Source organism: Grampus griseus, assembly GCF_964374135.1.
Source record: "Grampus griseus genome assembly, chromosome: 2".
Taxonomy (NCBI): Eukaryota; Metazoa; Chordata; class Mammalia; order Artiodactyla; family Delphinidae; genus Grampus; species Grampus griseus.
In genome coordinates this window covers 32,813,435-32,837,765 of record NC_139018.1, presented here as the reverse complement: position 1 = coordinate 32,837,765, position 24,331 = coordinate 32,813,435, and the positions used below count along the sequence as shown (strand labels likewise).

At 41.1% G+C, this 24,331-nt stretch overlaps 1 protein-coding gene across 1 annotated transcript in view; it reads left to right on the top strand.

Annotated features, from left to right (window-relative positions):
- Positions 1 to 24,029, top strand: part of EXD2 (exonuclease 3'-5' domain containing 2) — a 59,708-nt gene extending 35,679 nt beyond the window's left edge. Inside the window, exons 3-9 of the mRNA XM_082649505.1 lie at positions 3,762 to 4,018; positions 8,355 to 8,481; positions 15,678 to 16,009; positions 17,026 to 17,132; positions 17,383 to 17,518; positions 18,164 to 18,520; positions 20,934 to 24,029. Of these exons, the coding sequence (XP_082505631.1) occupies positions 3,762 to 4,018; positions 8,355 to 8,481; positions 15,678 to 16,009; positions 17,026 to 17,132; positions 17,383 to 17,518; positions 18,164 to 18,520; positions 20,934 to 21,150 (1,533 nt within the window). The 3' untranslated portion in view covers positions 21,151 to 24,029. The remainder of the gene's footprint in view (positions 1 to 3,761; positions 4,019 to 8,354; positions 8,482 to 15,677; positions 16,010 to 17,025; positions 17,133 to 17,382; positions 17,519 to 18,163; positions 18,521 to 20,933) is intronic.
- The last annotated feature ends 302 nt before the right edge of the window (positions 24,030 to 24,331 follow it).

The window sequence follows — 24,331 nt, the reverse complement described above, 5'->3', positions numbered from 1 at the left end:
ATATTCTTTTTCTAAGTGACCTCATCTAATTTTGTAGCTTTAAATATCGTTGATAGGCTGAAGACTCTCAAAATTAGAACTCCAGCCCTTTACATCCACCCGTCTACTTGACATCTCCCTTGAATGTCTAATAGTCATCTCAGACTTAACATGTTCCTAACAGACCTCTCGATTTTTCTTCCCAAACCTGTATTATCCCTAGTCTTCTCCACCTTTAAGATTAAAATCAAGAGACATCCTCCCTGCTAAGGTTTGTCTAACAGAAGTGATATGATTGAAAGTCAGACACAAAAAGGCAGTTATAATATGTTAAGTTTCTTTAATGGCAAAATATGTGGAAATTCAAAGAAGTGGTTATAGAAAGCAGGAAATAACACAGCATTCTACCAGATAGAGGTATGAGTTTCCAGATTCCCCCGAGTTACCCATGGTGATGTGTAAGTATGGATAAATCACCTGTATAAAATGAGGATTCTGCCATGTTTTAGAAGCTATTATTGCCTTTCTTCTGGGGGAGAGGGAGATGTTAAATAGATTTCTGGCCCCTGACTCCTGCCTGATTTTTTCTGGAGTCTCTGGCTATAGACTGCCTTGCTTAACAGGTGCAAAGTCATTGGTGTAAAAAAGACTGAATGAAGTGAAGGTCATTTTCCCAAGAGCATCCTTCTGCAGGCCCAGGCTTCAGGCTTGAAGTCCTCTCCTTTTTCCTTACTATTAACCCTTCATTTCCATTTAGGAAGTATTACCCTTGTTATTTCCAAAATAGATTTTGCATCCATGTACTTCCCTACATCTCCTCTACTTCCTTCCTAGTCCAACCCTCAAGAATCTCTTATTTGGACCTTTGTAGTAGCCTCCTGACTGGCCTCCCTACTTGGACTCATATACCTATGATCCCTTCTCCATAGAGTAAGCAAAGTGATCTTTTAAAAATGCTAATCTGATCGTCTCAGTCCCCTGCTTGAAAAGCCTCCATTGCTTCTTATAAAACCAAGATGTCTTAATTACTTATGTGTTCTTAAGGACTCACATGCTCTTGCCTCTCTCAGCATCTCTGATTTTGTCTCCTTTTCTCTTCCTCTTACTACTTTCCGGCCTCATTGAGCCTTCATTCTGTCACTTGAACAGGACAAGCTCATTCCTGTCTCGAGCCATGGTCTAGTTTAACTGACACATAACCTCCACAGATAGTTAACCTTGTTCCAGCCCAGAATATGGTCTCAGATTATTTTTTGCTCCCTGCTGCCATTGTGGGGTCATTTAAAGAATCGCGGACTTTTCCATAATGTTTTATTTGCTCTGGATTTGTAAGATCCCTGAAGCTAAAATGGATGATCACTGGCCCTCAGGAAAGAGGATCCCTAAACCAGTCCTCTGTGAGTGAATCACTGAAATCATTCATTTCAAATTTTTACTTTCGTGTGTTTTTCATAATGTCTTAACACCTTAGTATAGTACTACATTTATATGATTTATAAATGCATATGTACATGTATTGTGTATGTCCCAAACATTTCTTATGAGTCGACTAATCAAAAACCAAACAAAAAACCCAGTGACCCCTGGATTACATAATGCTAACGAAATTAAAATGTGTTTTTTTTTTCCTATTAAATACAATGTTGGTAAGCCAAGGGTTTCATTATTTTCCATGGGTGGTAAGTGATGTCAAGGCAAAAAGATGTTGGCAAAAGGGGGAAATACAAGAAATTAAGACTAGATATCTTATTCTTGGGACTTCCCTGGTAGTCCAGTGGGTAAGACTCTATGCTCCCAATGCAGGGAGCCCGGGTTCAATCCCTGGTGGGAGAACTAGATCCTGCATGCATGCCACAGCTAAGAGTTTGCATGCCACAACTAAGAGTCGGCATGCCGCAACTAAGAAGTCCGCCTGCCGCAACTAAAGATCCCACATGCCGCAACGAAGATCCCATGTTCTGCTACTAAGACCTGACACAGCCCCTCCCCAAAAAAAGACTAGATACCTTATTCTTGAAGCCAAATTGAGTCTGCTAGAAGCAATATTCTTCCAATCATACATTCAGTATAAATTGGGTACCTATTGGAATCATAAACATTTGGATTCCTAGTGGAAAAACCTTAATTATAATACAGTGGATCTTAAGCACAATCCAGAAACAGTATTAAAAGGACAACTTATCTAGCTAGCTAGCTATTTATTTAATGTATTTTAGACAACGGAACTTGACTGAAAAGATTTTCAAAGATCTGGCCTTAGGAATTAGCAGTGAGTATTATGTCAAATTAGCAGTGCTAAATATTAGAAGTAGAGATTTTCTGCTTTTTCTTGGAGAGAGCCAGTATTATAGAGGGAGGGAATTACGCTTTAATAAAAAAAAAAAAAAGTGATTTGGCCACATCCAGATGAATTGTTATAGAATAGGAACCAGTAGTCAAGTTTCTTCTGGGTCTTGTTGATCCAAGAAATAGACACTTTGGAAATCAAACTGGCATGTTTCCATTTGAGGATATGATAAAACAATGCCTGAGAAGGGGAATCCTAAAGCTTTTCTGAGTTAAACCGTGGTTTTACTTAGCACTGAAGTAGAAGTCGAGGAGGAAGTCCCTCCCAATTTTGTTTTTAACAGCAGCTCTTCATGATCTTGATCTTGACTGTTTCTTCTCTGTTGTACAGATTGGGAAATTTGGGTTCCACTTCTGACTTTGCCATTATCTCTGCATGTTTAGTCAAACTGTTTCATCTGTAGCCCTTAAATTTCCTCTCCTGGAAAATAAGAAGGATTGGAATTTATTGGATGCTTAACCTGGGTTCCGTGGATAGCTTTAGGGAACCTTTAATTAATGTAAATTTTTCTGGGAATAATTTCCTTAGCTTTAAGCACTTTCTCCAATTTATCTATTACATCAAAAAGATTAAAACTAGATCAGTTAAAATATAAAGTTATTTTCATTTCTTTAGATATCAGAATCCTAGCTTATGCTCAATATACATTTTTTTTATGAACAGCATTTGTGACCATAAAATGCTGAGAAAGCACTCTGTGCTACTACGATTTATTATATTGGCAGGTACCACTTACTGATGGTACTGTATTTCCTACCTCTTTTTAAAAGTCGGATCTTGGGCTTCCCTGGTGGCGCAGTGGTTGAGAGTCCGCCTGCCGATGCAGGGGACACGGGTTCGTGCCCCGGTCCGGGAAGATCCCACATGCCGCGGAGCAGCTGGGCCCGTGAGCCATGGCTGCTGAGCCTGCGCATCCGGAGCCTGTGCTCCGCGGCGGGAGAGGCCACAACAGTGAGAGGCCCATGTACCGCAAAAAAATAAAAATAAAAGTCGGATCTTGAGGCAGTGATGACAAGTAAATGAGTCAAGTTACTAACATGTATATTAAAGAGTCTAGAAAATGAAAAGAGTACATCATCATTTGGCGCTCTGCTCCTTAGCCTTTTATTCCCTTAGCTTTTTAAAACCAGTGTGTCTCACATGACTCTGCCAATGTGTGTCCCAGCACTGCTCTGTGTCAGCTGGTCACTATTTATATGGCCTGCTCATTTCAGGCTCATGTTTGGGCCCCCGGTAACCTCTGTTTAGGCCGCTGCTTCTTAGAGTCCATTGCATTCGTTAGCAAAGGCTCATCGTTAGGTTTGAGGCAAACTCTGGTCAGTTGTTCCCTCTGGGAAATTAAGACTGTACCTCTTAGACTTTTTTGCCAGACTTTCATGTTGTACTTGGTCCTATGCTGGGGTGTGAACTGTGGCCCTGTTTTCCTCTGTTACAGGTGAATTCGGAAGGCAAAGCCAGTCCTCTGTCACTCCTTCAAATGGCCTGTCCAAGTGGCTTCTGTGCCTTGGTTCGCTTGCCCAAGCTGATCTGTGGAGGAAGGGCACTACCGAAAACGTTACTGGACGTTTTGGCAGATGGCACGATTTTAAAAGTTGGAGTAGGATGTTCAGAAGATGCCAGCAAGCTCCTGCAAGATTATGGCCTCGTCGTTAAGGGGTGCCTGGACCTCAGATACCTAGCCATGAGGCAGAGGTATGGTTTGTATGAATACTGGAACTCCTGTAGCTGGGGGGCAAATATTTTAGCAAGGGTTGTAGATTACTGAGACTCAGTAATGAAGCCTCTAAAATTCTTTAGAAGCTTAGAGGCTTCTGAGATGCATATTGAATTTGTGAGGAAATATTCCAACTTCTGGGAAAACTTTAGTTACCTAGAATTGGTCTTTTTAGATGAAACATTAATAAGGTGTCTCTATAAGCTACAGGCTGTAAACTGATGGGCTCCTTGGGCAAATTAGAGTTGCAGATTTTTTGTTTTTGTTTTTGTCCTGCATGATATTTTGGGGAGATTTTAGTTTAAATTCAGAAGATTTAATGTAAAAACCTGTATTCCTGGCTTCTCTTGAAAAATTAGGTGATTTGGCTACGCTAGGTCAGTAGTTCTAGACGGCAGCAGCTGGCTGGAAGCATCCTCTTAGATGAGCATGCTTTGTTCAATTTGCCAGAATCCCCACCCCTCCCAGCTGTCACACCCAGCTCATCCTGATCAACATTTGAATGTGCAGACCCTGCTTTCGGCCCAGAATGATGGTAGCCCTAATGCTTTACTGAGAGGAAGAGATTTTCCTTTCCTTTGGAATTCTATTCCTATGGAAATTCTACCCTGTTTAAGGAAGCTGCAGTTACCTTCTCATGTATATATGCAGGTCCTCATTTTAATAGTGTGGACTGAAACAGCCTCTCTCCCTGCCTTTCTCCCTGCCACTGATATTGAAGGGTTGGAGGATTTGATAAACTAAGAGAAGGCCTGATTAAAATCTATGCTTATCATAATTTTTTGGTAGTAAATGAAATTTTAGTTTAGTTTAGTAGTTTGGCTTGTGTAAATGAAACTCTTATAAAAAAAAAACTCTTATAAATGAAGTATCCATTTTTTTCCAAGTAATACATTGAAATATTTACTGTAAAATTCTTTTAGCTCTGTAAAAGTATTTGGAGTATAGCAGCGAAGGCCGCCTTTCGTCAGGCCCTCCTTCCTCTGGTGCTGCCTCCCTAGAGCTGCCTGCTGTTACTCTGCTATTAGAGGCCATGTGTATAGTGGCCAGGGGTTGACTCCAGAGCAGGCTGTGTGGGTGGGAGTCCCAGTCTTCCTCTTACCAGCTACGTGACCTTTGGCAAGTTACTAAGCCTCACTGTTCCTCAGTTCCCTCATCTGAAAAGTAGAAATAATAATGTTCCCATCTCATAGGATCGGTGTGAGGATTAAATGAGTTAAACTATGTAAAGAACTTAGAAATGGTGTTTGACATGTAGAGAGTGCTGTGTAAATTTCAACTATTACTGTCCATATCATCATCATCGTCATCACCACCACCTATAGCACCACCATGATCTGATTGGTTTGGCCTTCCAGATCTCTTTCTATCCATTTACAGTCCTCTCTATGAGTATATAGAAATTAGAAGTGCCCTTACTTATCTGGCTAAATGCAGAATGGCCAAGTGTCAAAATACAAAATTTGGCCAAAGCTGAATATGACCATGAACTTCTCTAGAAATAAGAATGAAGCATTTATCAGGCTTCTTCATTTTTAATGAAATCTTATTAAAATTTTAAACATTCTTATTTTATTATTGGATACTTTAGAAGTAAAATTAAAATTTTTTGACATATAGTAGAAGAAATTTGACATTATAGTGCAAGAACTATACTCAGCTTTTAGCCATAGGCTGCTCCTGGTGTTTGCTGTAAGTAGTTACTTTCATTTGACTTTGGAGAGGAGCACAGATTTTCTTGGTAATGCTGTCCTCTTTTCTTCATACTCTCTATATTTTTATTATATGTTAGCAGAAGATAGTTTATTATTGAGATTATTGTATATGATTTTGGAACTTTTCCTAGTGAAACTTTGAAGTAGCAAAGGTGGCATCTTGTTTTTAATCCATCCTCAAAAAATGTGAACCCTTCCCAAATAGGACGTTTAAAAAAAGACTAATGGGGCTTCCCTGGTGGCACAGTGGTCAAGAATCCTCCTGCCAATGCAGGGGACACGGGTTCGAGCCCTGGTCCGGGAAGATCCCACATGCCGCGGAACAACTGAGTCCATGCGCCACAACTACTGAAGTCCACGCGCCTAGAGTCCGTGCTCCGCAACAGGAGAAGCCACTGCAATGAGAAGCCCGCACACCGCAACGAAGAGTAACCCCCACTCCCCACAACTAGAGAAAGCCTGTGCACAGCAATGAACACCCCGTGCAGCCAAAAATAAATAAACAAATAAAAGACTAATGACCTAAATGGAATTAAGTAACGAAAAACTAAGTGCTGTCTTTCAATGAGGGTGATGATTTCAAGGATTATGGAATACCCAGGCTTGATAAATTGCACAGCTGTTAGAAAGAATGTAATAAGCACATTTGTGCTTACTGTCAGGGAAGGAGGTCCCTGATAAATTAAGTGATAGAGCAAGTTGCAGAATAAAAAACAAAACAAATACCAAGAAACTATATCTGCTTCTCCATCTAACCATCTGTTTTTTTGTTTGTCTGTAAAAAAGGTCTGGAGGGGACACAATATACTCATAAGGGTCATTCTTCCTGAGGAGTGGAAGTGGGGGGTGGAGGGCTTTCACTTTTCACCCATTACTCTTCTCTGTTGTCTGAATTTTTAACAATAAACATTCATTGCTATTGTAATTACTAATATAAAGGAAAGCATTAAAAGATTTTAAAAATTTAAAATAAAAGGAAAGAAGTTTGTCTCCCCCAAATTCTTAATTTCCATTAATTGAACCACGACCTTACATATTTTACCTAAGTGTGTCTGGACCTTTTTTTTTTAACTTTTTAGTCAGTGCTGCCTTTTGGGGGTGATGAAATCCATCAAGTTACTGCTTGTTTTTGTAACGAAGGACTTCCTTTTCTTCATCATTATAATGATTTCATTTTCCACAGTACCTGAGGGAATCGTGCATGTTGTAACAGTAACACTGATGTGAACCTCCACCTCCAAGCTTCCTCCTCTAAAACCTCTCGTCTCTCACTTGGTAACCAGCAAGTCAGCTCCAGTTTTGTAGACTGGTGTGTTCTTACTTTTACATTAGCCCTTGTTTGGACTCTCCAATCCTTGGGTAAATTAATTTTTTTCACCACTCTGCAGCTATTTGAATCAGAAAGTGTTTGAAGAGCAGAAGATTATTTGATTTTATTGTACCTTCGCACCCTCAATGAAAGTAGCCTTATCATATTTTTCAAATTTGAAAAGTAATACACAAACACTAGCCAATTCAAATATAAAAAATGTAGGACTTCCCTGGTGGTGTAGTGGTTAAGAACCCTCCTGCCAATGCAGGAGACATGGGTTCGAGCCCTGGTCCAGGAAGATCCCACATGAAACTAACAACTAAGCCCGTGCACCACAACTACTGAGCCTGCGCTCTAAAGCCGGTGAGCCACAACTATTGAGCCCATGTGCCACAACTGGTGAGCCCGCACGCCTAGAGCCCCTGCTCCGCAATAAGAGAAACCACTGCAATGAGAAGCCTGCACACCACAACGAAGAGTAGCCCCCACTTGCTGCAACTAGAGAAAGCCTGCGTGCAGCAACGAAGACCCAATGCAGCCAAAATATATATATATATATATAAAATATAAAGATTTATGATCACCCCAAACCCCACACCCAGAGATAACATCACTAACATTTGATTAATATCCTTCTAGTTAACTCTTTATGCTTCCTCTCTCTCACATACCTAGAATCACATACACACATTTATTGTATAGTGTATATATATATATATATATAAATATAAAGAGTTCATATGATGTTTTCTTTCATAATCTCTTGTTACTTAACTAATACATCATGGACATTTTTTCACATCAATATAGATCTACATCCTTATTTTTAATAGCGACATGGAATTTAATTGCATGGATATTTAACCAGTCTTCTATTGAGGATGTTCCAGTTCTTTGCTACTATAAACAGTGCTGTAATGAAGATTGTTTTATGTACATTTGTCTTAGGATCAATTACTAGAAGTGGAATTATTGAATCACAGAATTTTCATGTTCAAAATTTGATAGCTATTTACTGACAAACTGTTTTTCATAAAGGTTATACAAATGTTCAGTGCACAAATTTTAGACTAGATGGTGATTCTTCATGTTCCAGCAATACTAGATATAGTTATTTTTAAAAAATCTTTGTAATCTGCTAGATTTTAAAATTGTATATACTTTTTATTTGGTTTGATGTAGTGAAATTATGTGTCATTTGTTTATTGGCCATTTGTATACCTTTTTTGATTTGCCTGTTCTTGTCCTTTCCCATTTTTGACACATGATTTTATTTATTTCTTGTAGAAACAATTTGCTCTCTAATGGGCTTAGCCTGAAATCACTCGCTGAGACTGTTTTGAACTTTCCCCTTGACAAGTCCCTTCTGCTTCGTTGCAGCAACTGGGATGCTGAGAATCTTACTGAGGACCAGGTACTTCTTATCAGAGTAGTTGAAGAGTGGAAGAGTCATTGCTTGTGAAATATAATTATTTAAAAAATTCTAATCCTCAAAGATGATATGTGTTGGGCAGAAATGCCTTAAAATAGCCTCATTGATGATACCCAAGAACAATGCTCTATAATAATGTAGATGCTACTTAGATAAAAGGGTAAGAGTCCCCATTCTATTTTTTTGGAGCATTTACTATATGCCAGGCATTTCAGAAAATGTAAATTTTTTTGTCATGAATACAAATGCATAACTTAAAAAACCAAAGTGTTATAAGACTTATTATAAGAAACAGCCAGCTGGGCTTCCCTGGTGGCGCAGTGGTTGAGAGTCCACCTGCCGATGCAGGGGACACGGGTTCATGCCCCGGTCCGGGAAGATCCCACATGCCGTGGAGTGACTGGGCCCCGTGAGCCATGGCCGCTGAGCCTGCGCGTCCGGAGCCTGTGCTCCGCAACGGGAGGGGCCACAATAGTGAGAGGCCCGTGTACTGCAAAAAAAAAAAAAGAAACAGCCAGTAGTTCCCTGCCTTCCTCCCCCATTCCTAATTACTCTTCCTTCTTTTCAGAGGCAACTGATTTCGTTTCTTTCTGGTAATTACCATTATCTTTTAAAATTACATGCATATAGTACTCTTTCTTATTTTACATATTATCTTTTGATTCTTGCTGTGGAAGACATGATTTAGTATAGTACTCTTGCAATTCCTGTATCCCCAGACAGATACTTATTCCCTTCCCCATGCTCCCAATAGAGGTAAATCATCATTTTTATCAGGTTAATATCTACTTATATTGATATTATTTATAGCTGCTCCACATAGCAAACTGACTAAAGTAAATGTTTTTTCCTTGTACAACTTTTTGTTTTCCCAGGAGTAGTAATTTATATTTTTGTTTGCTTAGTTTTCTATATAACTGTTAACTGTTTCATCCCCAGACTCTAACAGAACTATGTAGCGATCTCCTTTCTGCTGCTTCAGACACAGTCAGGTAACTTACTCATTTCATTTTCCCTTGGAGCTAGAGCTCTGTCATCCTGCTCCTTTCAGGACTGGTGCACTCCAGCCCCGCTGCCCAACTCTCAGCCTGAAATGTGCATTTACCGTCAACCTGGGAATTCCCTTCACCTCTCTTCTATAGTAGATCCTCTGTTTTAAAAATATCATGTCTTTTTACTTTCTTATCTTGGTGGAGTACATTCAAAATAGCTTCTTGAGGAAAGGAGCATGGGGAGTTAATTTATGACACCATGCATGTCTGAAAAGATATTAGTTTCCCTCTCTATTAACTGATAGTTCAGCTGAGGGATAGCATTTTAGGGTGGAAATCATTTTCCTTCAGAACTTTGAAGGCAATGCTCCTTGTAGCTTCCAGTGTTGATGTTGAGTATGTGACTTGTTTTTCTTTCTGGAAAGTCTCTTTATTCTTAGTTTTTCAAATTCATGATGATAGTGCGGGCCATGTTTCATTATAGTTTTACAATTCAGTGGACCCTTTCGGTCTGTAAGCTCATGTCTTTCAGTTCAGGGAATTATTCTCATACTATTTCTTGGAAAATTTCCCTCTTTTTTGTTTCTAGATTCTATATTGAATCCCTTGAATTGATCCTCTAATTTTCTTAGTAAAATATTTTCTCTTTGATTTTCCATCTCTCTATTTTTTTTTACCTTCTGGGAAATGTCCTCAAGTTTATCTTTCAGTATTCCAATCAACTTTTAATTTCCTATCATATTAAGTCGTAAGAGCTCCTGGTCTTTTCTCAATATTCACTTTTAAAATAACTTTGCATTTTTGTTTAATGGATATCATAGCTTCTGTTATCTTAGAGTATTGAAGATTTCTGAAGTTTTCTTCTCTTTCCTGCATTGCCTCTTTTTACTCTGAATTTCTAATTTAAATGTTTGATTTGGTCTTTGTCTTCCACGTTAAAGATTTTTCTAAAATGTTTAGATCCTTAGCTATCCATTTTTGTTTACAAAGGAGACATTAAAGCACCAGTTGAATCTATCGGTTAATGAATGTGTAAATAAAATACGGTATAGCCATACAATGGAATATTATTCAGCAATAAAAAGCTACAACATGGATGAGTCTTGAAAACATTGCGCTAAGTGAAAGAAGCTAGTCACAAAAGATCACATATTGTATGATTCCATTTATATGAAATATTCAGAACAGGCAAATCTATAGAGACAAAAAATAAATTAGTGGCTGCCTAAGACTGGAAGAAGTGGGGGATGACTGGTAAAGGATATAAGTTTTCTTACTGGGCTGCTGAAAATGTTCTAAAATTGACTGTGATAAAGGTTACATAATTCTGTAAATAATGCTAAAAATTCTAAATAAAATTCTGAAATTTCTGAATCCTGCAACATCTGTAAAAGACATCTTTGGGACTGTTGGAGACATTAGAATACAACTGTTAAAGTTCTTGGGTGTGATAATGGTGTTGTGATTATGTAGGAGAGTGTCCTTGTTCTTAGAAGATACACACTAAAGTATTTAGGGATGAAGTAAATATCATAATAACTGCAACTTAATTTTGAAAAGTGTTCAGCTCCCCCCCCAAAAAAAAGTATTTGTGTGGTGTATGTATTGTATTATAAAGAGATAAAGCAAATGTTGACAATCGTGAATGTCAATTATCATTCTTTTAACTTTTCCTTAGGTTTGAAATCTTTCAAATAAAACATTGGGAACAAAAAGTTAATTGCTACCAAATTTGAAACCAAATTTGTGATCCATATTATTGTGAGAATTTCCAAAGACTCTTATTCATTCTTCATTTTAAAATTCTTGTTTTTCTAATTATAAACATAATGCTTAATGAGATTTTGTAAAATACAGAAAATAATATTTAAATTTGACATTTAAAAAAATGGAATGAGGGCTTCCCTGGTGACGCAGTGGTTGAGAGTCCGCCTGCCGATGCAGGGGACATGGGTTCATGCCCCGGTCCGGGAGGATCCCACATGCCGCGGAGCGGCTGGGCCCATGAGCCATGGCTGCTGAGCCTGCGCGTCCGGAGCCTGTGCTCCGCAACGGGAGAGGCCACAGCAGTGAGAGGCCCACGTACTGGTAAAAAAAAAAAAAAAAAAGGAATGAGAGCACAAAGCATATGGCCAGGTATTTTTGACTAGCGAGTTTTATTATCAATAACTATTAATATAAATTAAAGTCAAATGTCAGTAACTGTAAGTCTTTTCTCTCAGGCCACTCAGTTTCTCCAGACATGAATCTCCTACTCTTCTGCCCAGGAGGTATCAGCCCCACAGCCTATATTCTGGTAGCTGAGTGGGAGAGAAGGTGACGGTAGTCTTATCATTTAATATGTAGGTTTTCCCATAATCCCCCTTTTTCCTGGTGACACTTTGCCCCCAGCCTCTGCCATGCCTGGTATTACCAGGTCCAGATCCTCTGTGATTTAGCCACTATATGACTTAAACTTGTCAAAACCCAAACTCTGCCCACTGAGTAAAACAAAGCAGAAATATGAGTTTATTGCAACAGTTTTGACCTGCAAGCTGGGAAACTCAAGGCCATGGGAGCAATGAGTTTCAAGTAGCTCACAGACTAAAGGGTTTTCATTGGGTAAATGTGGAAGATTTTTGGCTTTTTCAGCTGATTGTTTGCCTAGTGGTCTTCTTCCTTATTTGGATCAGGATAGCTGAGACAGGGGAATAAGGAAGTCTGAAGATGGCATGAACAGACTCAGTGTTTGGAGATTGACTGATATCCTCTGCTGATTTCTGAGGAGAGCTGTAAATTCCTGCAAGTTATGTTAAATAAAGTTTCATTTTCTTTAATGCGCCTGCATTGGCCACCTCCATTTTGTCTCTGACATAAGTGACTCCATTTTAGTTTTGGTTCTACAAACTTCTACTCTTTTGGGTCAGGGAAGGAGTAATTGCCTGTCCCTATGCCGTAAGAGAGGAGATCTGGGGTTGTAAGTGTTATTTACAGAGACTGTCACCTGATCCTCCTGTTTTCACCTTGTATCATTGCTTTTATAGATACCTGGTGCCTCGCATTCTTTATACTTTGCCATTCTTTGTGGCTCAGATTAATTTGATTTTTGGATTTTTTGCTTACTACCCCCTACAGGCCTAGGTTTCAACCTTCTCTTGTTTGCTTAGTTTGTTCATCCTTCTAAAACATTGTGTTGTGGTTTTTTGTTTTTTTTTTTTTGGACCGCACCACATGGCATGCAGCAATCCCAGTTCCCGACCAGGGGCAACCCATGCACCCTGCAGTGGAAGCGCAGTCTTAACAACCAGACCGCCAGGGAAATCCCCCAAAACATTGTTAATGGAAAGCGTTAGCAATAGTTAGTATCTTAGGATTAATATTACCCTGTGAGAGAGTTCTGGGAATCAAGTTATCTGATTTGTTTTTTCTAAAGCTACTTCAGATTTGCTGCGACCCTGAGTAAGTTACTTCTTTGTGCCTTGGTAGGTTCATTCCTTCCTTTCTTTTAATAGTTTTATTGAAATGTAATTTACATACAATAAAATGCACCCATTTAAAGTATACAAGTCAGGGACTTCCCTGGCGGTCCAGTGGTTAGGACTCTGCCCTTCCACTGCTGGGGGCCCGGGTTCGATCCCTGGTTGGGGAACTAAGATCCTGCAAGCCATGCAATGTGGCCAAAAAAAAAAAAAAGTATACAATCAATGGATTTTAGTATATTTACAGAGTTGTGTAACCATCACCACAATCTAGTTTTAGAACATTTTCATCACCCCAAAAGAAACCCCATACCCATTAGCAGTCACTTCCCATCTCACCTCCCCAACACCCCAGCCTTCGGCAACCGCTAATCTACTTTCTGTCTCTATAAATTTGCCTGTTCTGGACATTTCATATAAATGGAATCATACAGTATGTGGTTTTTTTGGATTGGCTTCTTCACTTACCATGTTTTTGTGGTTCATCCATGTTGTAGCATCTATTGGTACTTCATTTCTTTTTTATTGCTAAATAATGCTTCATTGTATGGATAGACCACATTTTGTTTATTCGTTTATCAATTGGTAGAGATTTGGGTTGCTTTCATTTTTTTAGCTGTTATGAATAAGCCACTATGAATATCTGTGTATAAGTTTTTATGTGGACATACATTTTCAGTTCTCTTGGGTAAATACCTAGGATGGAATTGCTGAGTCATATGGTAACTTTATGTTTAACTCTTTGAGGAACTGCCCAACTATTTTCCAAAGCAACCATACCATTTTATAGTCCCAGCAGCAATATATGAAGGTTCCAATTTTCCATAACCTTACCAACATTTATTATTATTCATCTTTTTGATTAGAGCAGTCCTAGTAGGTGTGAAGTGGTATTTCGTTGTGGTTTTGATTTATATTTCCCTAGTGACCAATGATGCTGAGCATCTTTCATGTGCTTATTGGCTATTGGTATATCTTCTTTGGAGAAATGTCTGTTCAGATCCTTTGCTCACATTTTAATTGTGTTGTTTGTCTTTAAATTGTTGAATTTTAAAAGACGTGTGTGTGTGTGTGTGTGTGTGTGTATTCTTTATGTATTCTGGATACTAATCCCTTATCAGATATATAATTTATAAATATTTTCTCCCATTTCCTGCAGATTGTCTTTTCACTTACTTGATGGGATCATTTAAAGCATGAAAGCTTTTAATTATGATGAGGTCCAGTTATCTATTTTTTCTTTTATTTCTTTTTTCTTTTGGTGTCATATCTAAGAAATCATTGCCTAACCCAAGGTCATGAACATGTACTCCTCTGTTTTCTTTTTTTTTTTTAAATAAATTTATTTACTTATTTATTTTTGGCTGTGTTGGGTCTTTGTTGCTGTGCGTGGGCTTTTTCTAGTTGTGGCGAGCGGGGGCTACTGTTCATTGTGGTGTGCGGGCTTCTCATTGCGGTGACTTCTCTTGTGCGGAGCATTGACTCTAGGTGTGCGGGCTTCAGTAGTTGTGGCTTGCAGGCTCTAGAGCACAGGCTCAGTACGGTTAGTTGCTTAGTTGCTCCGCGGCATGTAGTATCTTCCCGGACCAGGGCTCGAACCCGTGTCTCCTGCATTGGCAGGCAGATTCTTAACCACTGTGCCACCAGGGAAGTCCCTCCTATGTTTTCATCTAAGAGTCTTATGTTTTGGCTCTTACACTTAGGTTCATAATCCATTTTGAGTTAATTTGTGTGTGTGGTGTGAAGTAGGATTCCAACTTTATCTTTTTGCATGTGGACATCCAGTTGTTCCAGCACCATTTGTTGAAAAGTGCCTTGGATTCCTTATCATTTGGAAATAATTTGTTAAAAATCATTCTGAACTCTTCACGTTCAAGCACCCTCTTTTCCTGTGGGAGACAACTTGCTGACAGAGATGTAGATGGTTGGGTCTAGGTGGAGAATTTTACCCAAACCTTATTTTTCTATTCTTTTTTTCTATTATTCTAAAAGCACACACAAAAAATCCATACTAATAGTGTTATTTACCAGGCTTGATTATTAAAGGTGAATTAAAGGAATTTTAAAGTCCTCACATGCTTTGTTGGGAAGAGCTATTAATTATAGTTTTGACAACTTTTATTTATGACCAGCTTGCCTGTGCCTAGTTGCCTGGGTGAATGACTTACTATTAATAAATACATAAATTCCAGAAGTGGGCCCTTGTGACTTTTGATTTGAGGTCCATGTTTGAAACTGTTTTCCTTGTTTTACACATTGTATTAATATGTACAGCAGTTTGTTTCTGATCAATAGTCACACAGGCCTCTTAATGAATCTTGGTTTCAGTTTTCTAGATGATGACAGTTTCCAAAGTGAAGTTGTCAGACCTGTGGTAACTACCCTACCCCAAACTTGAGAAAAATCTGTCCAGCAGGTTTGGTAGCAGATAGAAAGAAACTTCACTGATTTATATAGATTAGGAATTTTGAGCACATAGAGTAGGTCATTATTTTAGCTATGTTAGTTAAAAACATAGAGAACGTGAGGATTCATTATACTATTTGATTTGTTTTTGTATCATTTGAATTGTTTTGTAATTAAAAGGTTTTAAGGAGTACATGGTGCCTGGGTTACTGTACATCTTGAATTGGAACCTAAAAGTTGTCTGTGTCTTGGCGATTAATTTTGAAGTTGCTCTCTCTGGTTTGCCTTCCGGATTCCACTGATCTCTGACTTTTCTCTTCAGGTAATTTATGCTGCCAGGGATGCCCAGATTTCAGTGGCTCTCTTTCTCCATCTTCTTGGATACCCTTTCTCTAGGAATTCAACTCTAGAAGAAAATGATGACTTCATTGGCTGGAGAAAAGTCTTGGAGAAATGTCAGGATGTGGTAGATATCCCATTCCGAAGCAAAGGAATTAGCAGATTGGGAGAGGAGGTTAATGGGGAAGCAACAGAATCTCAGCAGAAGCCAAGAAATAAGAAGCCGAAGACCGATGGAATGATGCCAGGCAACCACCAAGGGAGAGACCCCAGAAAACATAAAAGAAAGCCCCTTGGGGTGGGCTATTCTGCCAGGTAACTGAGTTGTTCCATGTCTAGTAGAGCCCAAGGCCCAGCTTCCAGCAAAAGGCATGATGCCTTACCTTGGCTCTGGGGAGAAGGCTAGTGCGGTAAGGCGGCAGAGGCTCTCCAAGGATTAATTCTATTTTTCCTTTCCTTCAAGGACATTTGGAGCTATCCTTTGATTTACTTGTATATTTTTTCCTTTTGCCCTTCTTCTACTTTTTTATTTGTGGGCAGTTGGAGTGAAAAAGAGGAGAGCTTAACCTAGCTTTGTCACTGACCTTGATGTGACCTTAGACCTGTACTTTTCCAGTTATAAGTGAGGGCATAATTATTATTCCTTGCTTGCTTCAGGACAGCTGTGAAGGTAAAATGAAGTGCCTCATGCTTTTCAGGAGACGTGCATCATCTGACCTCTTGTTCATTTGGCATTTGATTATTTGGAATGGCATCCAGTCCTAAGCCGATGTTAATTCTCTAGCCAATGGGAATTTTCCTGTACACCTTATGCCTCTACTGCAGAAGGATGACTAATAAGTACTTTGGAGTGGAAGTTTGGTCCCTATAGTAAAGTGCCTTTAGGAATTGTGTGATTAAATTGAAGCAACTATTGCAGATGAGCCAGAAATAAATCCACGTGGCACCCATTACTTTAGCTTGAAGTTCTTTCATTTTAATTTACTTTGTTAATCCAATGATTACTCTACAGGGAAGTTTTCCTGGTGTTCTGTTCCTGCATGCTTTCATGATAGAACTACGTAAACACTACCCAACTCACTCTCTAATGTTCCAACCTATGAATATAAAAACTAATAGTATAAACTGATTCATTTTAATTTCTCTTTCCTAGCCCAGTGCAGATGGAGGAATAAACATGATTTCTTGCCACGTTTTTTTTTTTTTTTTCCCAAAAATGTAATGTTTGACCCTAGTGTTGAATAGTTTGGGTCACTCAATATAGGAAGGCAACTGGTACCTTGATCAATAGTTAGCTCCCAGTTTTAGATTTCTCTCTCCCTTCCCCACAGAAAATCACCCCTCTATGATAACTGCTTTCTCCACGCCCCTGACGGACAGCCCCTCTGCACTTGTGATCGAAGAAAAGCTCAGTGGTACCTGGACAAAGGCATTGGAGGTTTGAGATTCACCTGTCATATTAGACTTATAATTAGGTGCATGCAGGCACTGACCGGAGTGGGCATGAGATAAGGCAGAGGGATGGGATGGATAGAAGGCAGAGAGACCTAGAGACACGTGGGATGGGGCTGTTCAGAACCCAGAAATAGAGATCTCTGCCAGGATACAGCAGAGAACAACCGAGGTGGTGCTTCTTCCTTGTGGGAGAGGTGGACAGTCATACACTAACACTGCTTCTTTCCTCTAAGAGCTGGTGAGTGAAGAGCCTTTTGTGGTCAAGCTACAGTTTGAACCTGCGGGGAGACCTGAATCCCCGGGAGACTACTACTTGATGGTTAAAGAAAACCTGTGTGTAGTGTGTGGCAAGAAAGACTCATACATTCGGTGAGTGTGGGCTGGGCTGCCCTGTTGGAAATTGTCCTTCAAGCCACACGCAGAGCCCTTGGCGGGCTTGACTCAGTCTGCCTACTTTGGCTGGGAGACTTGTCCCCAGGGGGCATCCCGGTGTCCTCAAGAGCTTCAGCACTCTGCCTGGCCTTGCTGTAGTGGCTTCTGCCCCTCCTGAGCCAGTTCTTAGTTTCCGGAATGAAGCACTCTTCTCGATAACAGTTTGCCATGAAGAGAGTCGTTCCCTTTGCTCATGAAGGAACGGAGACCTTCCTTCCTTAGGAAGCTGCCTTTCTCTCTGTGTCCTCATGATTCTCCCTTGATACTTTTCCTTCTGGGAGCACAGCCTTCCCAAAGGTTGTTATTAGCCTCTCCCTGCCCCTGGCCTGCCAGAGGAGTCTGACCGCCGGTGGCCTGCACTCACTTCAAGGAGAGGAGAACCCAAGGCCTGTATGTAGGTGGGCCAAGAGTGGAATAGGTGGTATGGCCTTAATGTCACCTCTGCTGGGCTGTGGGACCCAAGCTCCTCAGGAGTGTTTAGGCCCAGATCAGAACGCTAGTAGCCTGCCTGCCTGCCTGCCGACTCCGTGTATGTTCTGTGTCGTGTGCTAATGAGCATTGCCTTCTGTTTGGCCTCTTTAGGAAGAACGTGATTCCGCATGAGTACCGGAAGCACTTTCCCATCGAGATGAAGGACCACAACTCCCACGATGTGCTGCTGCTCTGCACCTCCTGCCACGCCATCTCCAACTACTATGACAACCACTTGAAGCAGCAGCTGGCCAGGGAGTTCCAGGCCCCCACTGGCTCCGAGGAGGGCTTGCGCCTGCTGGAAGATCCTGAGCGCCGGCAGGTGCGTTCTGGGGCCAGGGCCCTGCTCAACGCAGAAGGTCTGCCTGAGCACCGAAAGGAGGAGCTGCTGCAGGCGCTCAGAGAGTTTTATCACACAGACACGGTCACAGAGGAGATGCTTCAGGAGGCTGCCAGCCTGGAGACCAGGTACGATCTACAGTCCTGCTCAGAGGGCATTGAGGACTAGTCCAGTGACTTAACCCCGACTACTCAGTGAGAATGCTTGCCAGGAAGGGAGCAGTGGTCGTCCAGGCGCAGTGCGCAGCCTCGTGCTTACCCCATTGAGTCTCTGTGGCTTAAGATACCATGCGGGTGGGATAGAGCAATCTGTTTGCTAATTTACTTTCCACAGGAGACTTGCCTTCTATCCTTGACCCTTCGAGGTCATATACTTATGTCCAGCCATTTTCATGCTTAGCAGGAGAGTTCAGGGACACTGGAGTTGTACCTTATACATTCTCTGCAGAAGTAAATCCTCAGGTCAGCTCATAAGAGGAAAATAAGAGTCAAAAAATATCCTCCACGGGCTTCCCTGGTGGCGCAGTGGTTGAGAATCTGCCTGCCAGTGCAGGGGACACGGGTTCGAGCCCCAGTCTGGGAGGATCCCACGTGCCGCGGAGCAGCTAGGCCCGTGAGCCACAACTACTGAGCCTGCGCATCTGGAGCCTGTGCTCCGCAACGGGAGAGGCCGCAGCAGTGAGAGGTCCGCGCACCGCGATGAAGAGTGACCCCTGCTCGCCGCAACTAGAGAAAGCCCACGCACAGAAACGAAGACGCAACATAGCCAAAAATAAATAAATAAATAAATAAAATTTAAAAAATATATATCCTCCAGTCTCTGGAGTTGCCCGTGAAGTACAATGTGTGTGGTTTTGCCTCTCTTCCCTTATCTAGGTCTGTGGGAATTGAGACAAATGGATTCATGTTTCTTGTCTCACCTGTACTCCGGGGTGTTGGCCTACTGAATGGGATGTTGGCCAGAATTGCTGTTACTATTTAAATTACTTTTTACCTTTTTCCTTCCTTGCTTGCTTTCTCTCTCTTTCCGCGTCAGTACATAGTTGAATTCATATCATTTAATTCAGTGTCCCTAAATGAGAAGCATTTTTTGGTCCTGAGAAATAAATGGGCACATGGCCCAGATGATAAAAACTCCGGGCTACCTGCTATAGTTTTGCTTCCCAACTTGCCACTTCTTTCAATGGTAACAGGGGTTGAAATAATTAAACTGATAAGGTCGCAAATCCTGGTAGTTATGCTGGTTGCCTTAGTGTTTTGTTATAAAAACAAAACAGCCTTCCCCCACGAACTTAATTATAGCAAAAAATATTTATTGAACAAATGTTGTATAGCTATCCTAATCTATTCCACCAAGTTAATAAACTTTATATAAATTGCCTTAATTATTTCTTATAACAACCCTATGAGGTAGGAGTTTCTTACTCGTAACTGCTAACATATCCTATATCTTTAAAATCTTTTAAAATTTTAAAAAATTATTCTTAAACTTTATTCTTAAAACTGTTTTCCAAGTTTTATATTAGATGCCCCGAGGTTAACGTTAAGTAACTTACCAAGGTCATATTACAAATTAATGAGACTGGCTCCTTTAACCAATTCCCAAATGTATTTCCTAAAACAGCTAAACTTGCCCTTTCAGTGACAGACCTTTCTAACAAATTCATCTTGCTGACTTGGATGGAAGGGTGCTGGGCTTGGATATCTAGGACCGAGAAGAACAGCTGTTTGGGGAAAGTTTAGGCAAGTTAGTGGGATGCTTGTGAGCTAAATAAGAAAATGCCCTGCAAATACCCAGGGGGCACGAACACTGCTGGTTAGCGAGGACTGAGAGTAGGGTATGGATTGTAGGGAGAGGAACTGAGCCCCGGGCAGGGAGCTTCCTTTATTCATAGGAGCTGACAGTACTGTCCACAAGCTATCTTAGTTAGAAAGGAAGCAGGGATTCATCTTCTCATTAAACAGCACTAGCTGTGCAACCAAGCAACCACGGTAGAGTTTCATCGCAACAGAAGCACGTCTTGTGGATGTGGTTTGGCATTCTTTGTATAAGAAGGAAGACACCGAAGAAATATTACCACCTTCATTTTACATTCAGGTGTTACACTGTGCTGAAAACCTGGAACACGCGGGCTGATTGAACAGCTAATATAAAGACTGAGTATGGTTCAGAATGAGTAACTTAAAAGAAGTAACTGGGGAACCCTGGAGTCAGTGAAAGACCAACATTCTTCACCCATCATCAGCCAGACAGCGGGGCCTCTCTGGTGGGGGCTGAGCATTATGCAGTGGCCTTCCCATAAGTATAGATCAGAATCCCCAAATGCCTTCTGCTGGATTGTGTGTTATATGTCCAAACTATTTTTAAAAAGGCAGATATGGGAAAGAGGATGGTTTTAAAAGCATCAAAATGACCAACGCTTTAGGAATGCAGCAGCCTCTCTGTAACCCCTGTCGAAGCATCTTGGCCCATAGCATTTGGAGCCACTGTGTTACTGTCCTGCTTGTTTCCCTCAGACCCATGTACTTTGTGTCCTGACAGGATCTCCAATGAAAACTACATTCCGCACGGGCTGAAGGTGGTTCAGCGCCACACCCAGGGCGGGCTGCGCTCCCTCATGCAGCTGGAGAGCCGCTGGCGGCAGCACTTCCTGGACTCCATGCAGCCCAAGCACCTGCCCCAGCAGTGGTCGGTGGACCACAACCACCAGAAGCTGCTCCGGAAATACGGGGAGGACCTTCTCATCAAGCTGTCGTGATGGCTGCTTCCCTTCCACGTTGGGACAGCTGGGAAGCTGGAGCCAGGGGTGAAAATTTCACCTCTTCCTGTTTTAATGTCATTGTCAAAGCCTGGTGACACAACTCACAATACTAACCTGTACTGATCCCAGGATGCTTCTGGTGGAGCAAGGCTGTTGTTTTCAGGGGGAGCTTATGGTCTTGAGTTTTAGTTGGGCAGGGTGAGCGTTCTTTACTCCACCCTCTTATTTTATTTTTCTGGACAAATGGGAGGCTTGGCCTTCATTTTACTCTCCCTCTTCTGCTTTCCCTGTGCAGGCGACAAATGAAGGATTCTCCCTGAAGTGTCTTGTCAAGACACTCAGGTTTTTAATGCTTTTTCTCCCTGTCCAGCATGTTGGTTCATCTCAAACAGGAGCTGTCAAGTATTTCAAGCCCGTCAGGTTAGGAGGAGAAAAAACGTTCTTCTAGAGGTTGGAGAGGCGAAAAGGGGTCGGATTCCTATTCCCAGTTCAACCTCATAATTAGAAATTCTTTGGCCTAGTGCTGTGCGGTAACTCACCTGGTTGGGATCCAGCCCATCTGGGTTGCTTCGGTTTATGTCACATGCTTGAAAATGCTCCCGTTTACACATTCAGGACCAAAGCAGCAACTTCCTGCCATACGTTTTCACCCTAACGCTGGAGGGAATTCTTTTCTGGAAAGAGGCCTTCAGCCTGGGTGGGGCACAGAGAAGCACAAGAACCATCTCCCAAGAGAACTTGGATAATTTGCTCAGCTTTCCCTTTCGCTGTTTCTTGCAAGCCTCCTGCCCAGAACGGCAGGGTTTTTAGCTTAATCCCTTTCTGAGAGGAAGGTTATCTTTTCTCAGAATCAGTATCTGGTCCCTTCAGTGTTCCATCAGGTTTGCAATACTGACCTCTTTTAAGCTCTTAATTCTCTCCCAGCGTCATTTGGTTAGGTTGAGAGGACTTCTCCATCTCCCTTCACGCCTGGGACGCCAAGACTAATTAATACGTTTCGATGTTCAAAACGGTGGTGTTTCATCTTTCCAAACGTGAGGCCACCACTTGGAGTACGGAATCAACTTATTAGCGGTTAGTATTTTTATAAAGTATTAGGAAAACTTTCTTACCTTACAAGATCTTAACAAGCTTAAAAAAGAGCTTTATGGCCAGAGTTCAACAAGAGCTCTGTTCTTCCGGAATTGTGCCCGAGTTGGTGATGGTAGCCCTAACACTGGTAAATGAAACAACTAAGCACAAAGTTCATTGATTGTAAATGTAAAACCTTTTTCTTCATAATTTTATAAAATCGGCAAATACTCTTGGGGAAGGAGATCTTTATGCTATAGGTCCCTGCCGTGTGGCAGCCCATGATATGTGTGCAGGTGTCGTCGTGTGCCTCCGCCAACAGCTTTGGCCTGTCGACAGCGGCCCACAACACATGCACACCCTGCAGTTTGTTCCTCTGCCCTTTCATCCCCACTCATCCTCGAACAGGTGTCTCTGGGATCTAAACTAGAAAGTCTTGAAGACAAATAGTACCAGCTGCCTTGGGGACCGTTTGTTCAACACACTAAGGTTATTAGGGGGCAGGTTCCTCAGGGGCTGTTACTGCCCACAGCCCGGGGCGGAGAACCGTGGAGATGGATAAGTGATTGTCGTAGTCAGGCTTGCCACAAGGGGGCGTCGTAGATCTTGCTTTATATTCATTCTTGAGAAATAAGGGGCATTGATAACACGGGTCCTAAACATAACTCATTAAATAAATTAAAAAAAAACATAACTCATGAGTTATGTTTCAGATTGTGTCTATCTCACTTTGAGTCATTTTGACAGCTTTACAAGAAAAATGTCTTCCTCCGAAACAAGAGAGTAGGCTCTTCCTTTCTCTTTCCCTGTGATTCTCATACTGAGAGGTGAGGACCACGTTAGGAGGTCGTTTAAGACGCTGTGGTTGCTGCGGAAGGAGGAATGGTTTCTCCAGTAGAGCTCCCTGCAAAGCTTAGTAATGTAGAGCCAGCAGCCGCGGTAGAGGAAACATCTAATCTGTGGCACCCTCGATTTCTCATCCTTTTCAGAGCAGTTACTGTGTAGGTTTGAATCTTTTTGTTTTCTGAGTCAGCCTTGGACGCCTTTCTCTAAGACTGACAACTGCTATCTCTAGTGAGTTATTTTAGGGCGGGCATATTTTAACATAAAATTTTTTTCTGATACAAAAGTAATGTGTATGCTTGTTAGAGACGAATCTAAAGAAAGAATGAAAATCCATCTTCCCTCCATGTAGCACAGAGCTAATCTCTGCTGGTATGTTTATGAATTTCCTTTCGGTATTGAAAAATGCATATAACATGTAACGTGTTTAAACAAACTTGAGAGTCATATGTACAGCTTGGTATACAATTTTCTTTCCTCATTTAACATGGTATCACAAGTAATTTCTTGTGTCTTTAAATCTTGGAAAGTAGATTTGCAGTAACTACCTTGCTTTATTATCCATTCTCACACTGTTAAATTTTGGTTGTTTCAGATCCTTTGTTAATATCAATGATGTTGTGATGAACTTTTTTGTGTATAAATCTTTGACTATATCTTTGCTAACTTTTTTAGGTTAGAACCCTAGAAATTGGGTTGCGAGGAGGGGGACTCACATTGCTGGAGTGAGTACAAATTGATATCACCTTCTAGGAATTTCTGTGAAGGGAATGCTTCCCTTTGACCCTTTAACTCACGTCCCAGTGCATTTGCTGAGCTTCCTCCCCTGTGAGTAGAGGTGAGCGGACAGTGTCACAGCAAAGGCCTCTCTGAATGTGCCTGATTGTTACAACTGCAGGCTCAGAGTCTTTTCTCTGCTTCCCTTCTGTCTCCCATCCTCTATTGCCTCGTTCCCCCTTGCAGCAGTGTTTTTTGGAAATAGTTTGTTTTAAAATAAAAATGTAAAAAAAATAATTAAAAATAAAAAAAATTTATTTTAAAATAAAAGCTATAGACTTTTTTTTTCCCGATTGACAAGCAATTAGTGATTTGCCATCCTTAAGTGAACAAGGCACAATATTCAGGGATTTGTTGCCTCTTAAGAGTGCAGCCATAAGTTCCTTATTCTTATCCATGTCACAGACAGAGATCAGATGACAAACTGTGTTCTGTTGAAATAAAGCCATTTTAATCCCTCATTTTAGACTCTTAGGGACCCAGCAAG